Source organism: Lucilia sericata, unplaced genomic scaffold (assembly GCF_015586225.1).
Source record: "Lucilia sericata isolate MDLA Ls3-8-SP2 unplaced genomic scaffold, ASM1558622v1 Contig000389F_arrow, whole genome shotgun sequence".
NCBI classification, from domain to species: domain Eukaryota; kingdom Metazoa; phylum Arthropoda; class Insecta; order Diptera; family Calliphoridae; genus Lucilia; species Lucilia sericata.
In genome coordinates this window covers 308,808-316,180 of record NW_023994407.1, presented here as the reverse complement: position 1 = coordinate 316,180, position 7,373 = coordinate 308,808, and the positions used below count along the sequence as shown (strand labels likewise).

Below are 7,373 nucleotides of genomic sequence, written 5' to 3'. Positions count from 1 at the left end.
AATAATAAGAACCAAACAGCCTAAAAGCAAACAAGTTAATAATAAAATTATTAAAATATACAAAAATCAAATTATTGAACTCGAAAATTTTTCGAACTTGCGTGTTTAATTTCCACAATATTTTCTTTTTGTTTCCTTTTAATTTCCTGTAATATTTTCATAGTTTTGTATCATTGAACTCAATTTATGTTAAATTTGTTTCTAAGAACTGTGAAAAGATTTTGTTGATTTAAAAATGCCACACGGAAGTGACTGTAGTTCATTCATACCCGATACTAAGCGTGGTTACTGGGTCAATCCAAATGATTTCATTTATGCTGGTCTGGGTTTGGCCTTTCGGCTGGATATGTTTTCATTGCCTTGGTTTTATTTATTGGAGAAGAATAGTAAGTTTAATTTAAAGTTTATTTATTTATTTATCTATCTATCTATCTATCTATCTATCTATCTATCTATCTATCTATCTATCTATCTATCTATCTATCTATCTATCTATCTATCTATCTATCTATCTATCTATCTATCTATCTATCTATCTATCTATCTATCTATCTATCTATCTATCTATCTATCTATCTATCTATCTATCTATCTATCTATCTATCTATCTATCTATCTATCTATCTATCTATCTATCTATCTATCTATCTATCTATCTATCTATCTATCTATCTATCTATCTATCTATCTATCTATCTATCTATCTATCTATCTATCTATCTATCTATCTATCTATCTATCTATCTATCTATCTATCTATCTATCTATCTATCTATCTATCTATCTATCTATCTATCTATCTATCTATCTATCTATCTATCTATCTATCTATCTATCTATCTATCTATCTATCTATCTATCTATCTATCTATCTATCTATCTATCTATCTATCTATCTATCTATCTATCTATCTATCTATCTATCTATCTATCTATCTATCTATCTATCTATCTATCTATCTATCTATCTATCTATCTATCTATCTATCTATCTATCTATCTATCTATCTATCTATCTATCTATCTATCTATCTATCTATCTATCTATCTATCATCTATCTATCTATCTATCTATCTATCTATCTATCTATCTATCTATCTATCTATCTATCTATCTATCTATCTATCTATCTATCTATCTATCTATCTATCTATCTATCTATCTATCTATCTATCTATCTATTTAGAAGGAACAATAACCTACTTTTTATTTTTAAATTGTGGGAGAGGTGCCACGCACACTTCCTTAAAATCCGAATATCTCGGAATATGATACAACTAGAGTCCAAATTTGTGCGGGCAATGCTTACATTGGGTTTAGCTAGTATTTTATATTACAAATTTTTTATTGAAAAGTGAATGATTTTATTTGTAATTTGTATCGGCGCTATTTAATTTAAATGGTACATGCATACAAATATCAATTAATATGGATTCATAATAGAATCTATATTAATTACTAAAAAGTCTAAAGGCAGAAACATGATCTGTTTACATATTTGTGTATGAGTTCATCGTTATTAAATACGCATACATATTAAGAAGAAATACAATGCAAATCGATTCAGTTTTTACTACTTACTAAATATAATGAATTAATTGTTTTTTATACACACCATCAAAAAATATGGGGGTATATTGATTTTGTAATTCCGTTTGTTATACATAGAAATATTGGTCATAGACCCACAAAAGTATATACATATATTCTGGGTTCTTATTAAATTCTAAGAAGATCTAGCCATGTCCGTCTCTCTGCCTGTATGTTGAAAGCACGATAGAGTCCGAACGGAGAGAGCTATAGGATTGAGTATTCAATACAGTTAAGGTTTGTTTGATATTGAAAATTGACAATATCGGGCCAGTGATTCCCATTTTAGCCTAATTTTAGACATTTTATTTATCATTTAGCTTCTGGCTTTTTGTAGCCAGCACAAATTGGCAAATCTTAGTTTTATGTAAGTCTAAATGACAGTGCCGATTTTAATAATGATCGGGCCCAATACAAAGTCCCCTTCAGAAAATGACTTGAATGTCCACAATTCACTTATAAACACTAGTATCACGATGAAATTTGGAACAAATAAGTTCTATATAAACAAATCCCTACAATAAATTTTATAAAGATTGGCCCAATATCTTCCCTAGCCCCCTACATCCGGACCTTCCGATTTGGATCATGTCCGCCTATAGTTTCTTACTTGTTTTTTATGCCGAATTTCATCGCGATATTATTGTTTATAGGTGAATTTACATTCGATTCATTTTGGAAAGGGGGCTTTGTATGAGGGCTAGGGTCAAATGAGATCTGTCCATTATGAAATATGGCAGGCTCATTGTACTTTTCGAGATGCAGATATATTTATGGATTTCGGATTCATTGAGATACAGATATATCTATGCAATTTCATGTCAAATGATCCAACTTTTAAAATCAATGCCTTCCGATTTGGTTGCACCAAGGTTAGTACTATTGGATAATATGCCATACACAAATTTTAAGATCTATCGGTCAAGAACTGCCGGACTTAGAGGCTTTTATTCAAATGAGTGTAACTTTTCTCCTACTGGTCCTAACAAAAAATGTCCAAAGGAGTTTAGATAGCTATATCTTCATTGTTTCCAAATTAGTTTTTTTTTCAAAATACCACCATCTTTTATGAGGACCGATCCTCATTTGACTCCATTCCCCATATAAGGGCCCAATCAAAAAATAACTTTAACGGTCATTACGGATTGAAAATACGAGTATAGCGCTGAAATTCGACATAAATAAGTTTCTTACGAGCAAAAATGTCTCTACCGAAAAATCGGTACATAATTGACCCTACCCCTCATTTAAGGCCCTCTTTAGAAAATTAACGCTCATTACTGGCTTAAAAAACGAGTATAGCGATGAAATTATAAAATTAGATATAAGCAGTATTTATAGAAATTTAATACGGAATATAAGGCCCCATTCAGAAAATTACTTTATCGCTTATTACTGGCATAAAACCCCATTCCTAATTTCATCCTAATGTTTATAAGGGAGTATTCCATTTTTTTGGTCAAAAGAAAGCTTATACAATCATAAGTGCAGTCAGTATGCATTAATTCCGAAATAGTTCTTTAGGATAAAGTGAGTTTCTGAGACGTCTATTGTCAATTTCCTAGAAGTGCAAAATACTTAAAATTTTTTTATTTATTTATAATTTGTTTTTTTTTTCAGTTATTATTGTGTTGATTGTTTATCTAATCGGTTTATTCATCTATATAATACCATTTATTGTAATACAATCATATTTGGGTCAATTTTCAAGTAGTGGTTTTATCTCTGCCTTTCGTATAACTCCTCTTTTTAAAGGTTTGTGTTATTTAGTGTAAAATGTTTTTAAATCAAAAATTTAATCTTATTATTCCCAGGTATTGGTTATATTACGCTGGCCTTAAATCTTGGTGCACTATCTTTTTATAGTAATTACGCCGTGATACCTCTAGTCTACGTGTTTGGCTCCTTGCAGCCAACATTACCCTGGAGCTGCGAAGGTTACAGGAAATGGAACATAGAAGAAGAGATAACTGTAAGATATAGTCGTATTTTGACTTCATTATAATATTCAAATATTGTTAATATACCTTTATTTCTAGATTTGCACTTTACCTGATAAAAACAATACAATGGTTTCCGATCCTGATGATTATATATATTTAAATATTCAGATACCTTCAGTGTTGTATTTTAAGTAAGTTATAATAGCTTAAATCTTACACGAATATAGTTCGGAAGTGTTTGAACTGATTTTTGTAACTATGGTTTCATGCCCACTGTAAAAGCATACGAATCTAGTCAGAATCACTGAGTCGTGTAATCAAACTACTACTGGGACTAATGATAATGTCTTCTTAGTTTTGAGTCGTCGATATGTTCCTTACAGTACATATTTTATGTATATTTTAAAAAAGTTTTCTTTCTTTTGTTTTTCACAGATCACTGTTTAACGATATAAATGTGTTGTCGTATAAGGATGTTGAGTTTTCCGTGTCGTGGCAATTGATTGTTTGTGCCATTTTAGTTTGGACCGTTGTGATTATATTTTTTTATAAATTCTTCAATACCAAGAAAGTAAGTTAAATTCAATTGGCTCTATTGTTTCGAATGAAATATATTCCCACACTCAAATATTATATTGTTTTGCTAATATTCAAAATTTTATTAAAACGTAATTTAAGCGAGTCTATACAAATAAAACCCATAATTTTCTCTTGCAGTTCAGTCAAATTATTCGTTATACGGTTTGGACATTACTGGGACTTTTGTTAATATTATTAATACGCTTAAGCTTTTTACCCGGTTCGGGTAAAGTATTTAAACGTCATATTACACTTGTTTGGGATGATATTATTGAAATCGCTTTGTCAATACCAGTTTATGGTATAACCGCTTTTGGACCTGGCTGGGGTATGTTCATAACATTATCAAGTTTTAATAAATTCAAAACGAATGTTATGAAACAAAGTTGGATAATTGCGTTGGGGCAGTTGGGTATAGTTGTTGGTTTGGATGTGATGGTAAAGTTCATATGGCAATATTATAGGGGTAAGTTGTTGTATGATCAATTTAAATATTCATTAAATAAAATTAAAATTTTCGTTTACAGAAGAGGCTGTTTATTATTATCCTTCGGATGAGGAAAAAGTTTGGTTTTTACATTTAACAAGCGGTAGTGCTATATCCCATATGGCTTGGGCAAACTTGTGGTCAATTTTACTTTATTTAATGCTGTTTTTATCAGGCATGCTTTTAATTGTGAGTAATATACACAGTCCTTATTCTAACGAAATTTATAGTTAGTTGTGGCCTACGGTAGATTAATGGTTTTGTATCGATTCCGATAGAGGTCTAGTTAGTTAGTTAGTTAGTTAGTCAGTTAGTTAGATAGTTAGTTAGTTAGTTTAGTTAATTAGTTAGTTAGTTAGTTAGTTAGTTAGTTTTTGTTAGTTAGTTATTAGTTGTTAGTTAGTTAGTTAGTTAGTTAGTTAGTTCGTTAGTTCGTTCGTTGTTCGTTCGTTAGTTCGTTCGTTAGTTAGTTCGTTTTTTCGTTCTTTCGTTCGTTAGTTCGTTAGTTCGTTCGTTAGTTCGTTCGTTCGTTCGTTCGTTAGTTTTAGTTCGTTTTCGTTCGTAGTTAGTTAGTTAGTTAGTTAGTCGTTAGTTAGTTAGTTAGTTTCGTTCGTTAGTTAGTTAGTTATTAGTTCGTTAGTTAGTTCGTTAGTTCGTTAGTTCGTTAGTAGAGTTCGTTAGTTCGTTCGTTTTCGTTCGTTAGTTAGTTAGTCGTTGTCGTTCGTTAGTTAGTTAGTTATTGTTAGTTCGTTCTTAGTTCTTCGTTCGTTCTTCGTTCGTTCGTTAGTTCGTTTTCGTTCGTTCGTTCGTTCGTTCGTTCGTTTCGTTCGTTAGTTCGTTCGTTCGTTCGTTCGTTAGTCGTTAGTTCGTTCGTTCGTTCGTTCGTTAGTTCGTCGTTAGTTAGTTTTCGTTAGTTAGTTAGTTGTTAGTTAGTTTAGTCAGTTAGTTCGTTTAGTTAGTTAGTTAGTTCGTTAGTTAGTTCGTTTAGTTCGTTAGTTCGTGTTTGTTAGTTCGTTAGTAGTTAGTTAGTTCGTTAGTTCGTTCGTTAGTTAGTTAGTTAGTTAGTTCGTTAGTTAGTTCGTTAGTTGTTCGTTCGTTCGTTAGTTCGTTTCGTTCGTTAGTTTTAGTTTTCGTTATTCGTTCGTTAGTGTTAGTTAGTTTAGTTCGTTGTTCGTTCGTTATTGTTCGTTCGTTCGTTCGTTCGTTCTTCGTTTTTCGTTCGTTCGTTCGTTAGTTTGTTCGTTCGTTCGTTCGTTTTTTCGTTAGTTCGTTCGTTCGTTTCGTTCGTTCGTTCGTTCGTTCGTTCGTTTTCGTTGTTCGTTCGTTGGTTCGTTCGTTTTGTTCGTTGTTCGTTCGTTCGTTCTTCGTTCGTTCGTTCGTTCGTTCGTTCTTCGTTCGTTCGTTCGTTCGTTCGTTCGTTTCGTTCGTTCGTTCGTTTTCGTTCGTTCGTTCGTTCGTTCGTTTTCGTTCGTTCGTTCGTTCGTTTCGTTCGTTCGTTCGTTCGTTCGTTCGTTCGTTCTTCGTTCGTTTTCGTTCGTTCGTTCGTTCGTTCGTTCTCGTTGTTCGTTCGTTCGTTCGTTCGTTCGTTCGTTTCGTTCGTTCGTTGTTCGTTCGTTCGTTCGTTCGTTTCGTTTGTTCGTTTCGTTCGTTCGTTCGTTCGTTCGTTCGTTCGTTCGTTCGTTCGTTCTTCGTTTCGTTCGTTCGTTCGTTCGTTTCGTTCGTTCGTTCGTTCGTTCGTTTCGTTCCTCCGTCCCCCTCCCCGGCCGGCGGGTGTCTGGTTCCGTCGCCTCTGCTTTCTCCTCCCTGTAAACCTTACAACTAATTATTATTTCTTTCAGATCATGCAATTATATACAATACTAACCACAATATTTGATGAATTCGCAAACTTGAGAGAGCATAAAGTAAAAGTATGTATGGGTCTAATAGCCGCCACAGTTGTCATTTCATTATACTTCACCTCTAATGTAAGTGGGATATTTTTTTTTTAATTTCAAGAAAAAATATATTCACACGAAATTTGTTCTGCTAATATGTAGCATGGTCTAGTATATTTCGTGACACTCTTAACCGATGTTTACGTATCACAAACTGCTATTAATTTACTATTAATACTGGTCGTATTATGGGTCTATGGTCGTGAGCGTTTCCAACGTGATATAGAATTTATGATAAATAAACGTTTTTCCACATGGAAAATTTATGTTCTCAGGTTTGTGGTTCCTTTGGGAATATTGCTGGCTTTGGTAAGTTTTATATACATACATATTTTCATATTCTTGATACTTTTTCTAAAGAATTTAAGAAATATTCTAAATTATTAACTGATTTAGATAACTTTTCACTTTCATCTTTTCAATTTAATTACTTTTTCCAGTTTTATGGCTTTATTTTGGCTAACTATTTTCACGAATCAACGCATTATTTAATGACAGTCTTGGCTTTTATATATATTATTATTCCCTGGCTGTTAATACCCGTCTATGGTTTCTATTGTATATGCCAAAAAGGGAACGGTTCATGTAAGCCCCGTTTACAGCATTGTTGCAAACCGCACGACTGGCATCCTGTTGAGCAAGAGGAACGTCAGCGTTATGAAGACGAATTGGAAAATATTAATAGAAACTATCAACTTAATGAAATTAACGATGCGAATGTAATGGCAACTTAAATTACAAACACGATTTCTTTTAATTAGCTATTTAGGTGTATCTTTATAAATACTAATATGAGATTTAAGAATATCAGGTTATAATAAAGAGTTTAATTTATA

At 32.3% G+C, this 7,373-nt stretch overlaps 1 protein-coding gene across 1 annotated transcript; it reads left to right on the top strand.

Annotated features, from left to right (window-relative positions):
- Positions 1 to 7,373, top strand: LOC119604400 (sodium- and chloride-dependent glycine transporter 1-like). The gene is made up of 10 exons (XM_037956965.1): positions 1 to 386; positions 3,212 to 3,346; positions 3,406 to 3,563; positions 3,631 to 3,725; positions 3,970 to 4,105; positions 4,252 to 4,579; positions 4,641 to 4,789; positions 6,439 to 6,567; positions 6,640 to 6,846; positions 6,978 to 7,373. Exons 1-10 carry the CDS (start codon positions 236 to 238, stop codon positions 7,269 to 7,271), a joined length of 1,782 nt encoding a protein of 593 aa, XP_037812893.1. The 5' UTR covers positions 1 to 235; the 3' UTR covers positions 7,272 to 7,373.

Coding starts and splice junctions, on each gene's coding strand:
- LOC119604400 (XM_037956965.1), top strand. CDS start 236: ATGCCACACGGAAGTGACTGTAGTTCATTCATACCCGATACTAAGCGT. Junction 387..3,211: donor TTATTTATTGGAGAAGAATA/GTAAGTTTAATT, acceptor TTTTTTTTTCAG/TTATTATTGTGTTGATTGTT. Junction 3,564..3,630: donor ACATAGAAGAAGAGATAACT/GTAAGATATAGT, acceptor CTTTATTTCTAG/ATTTGCACTTTACCTGATAA.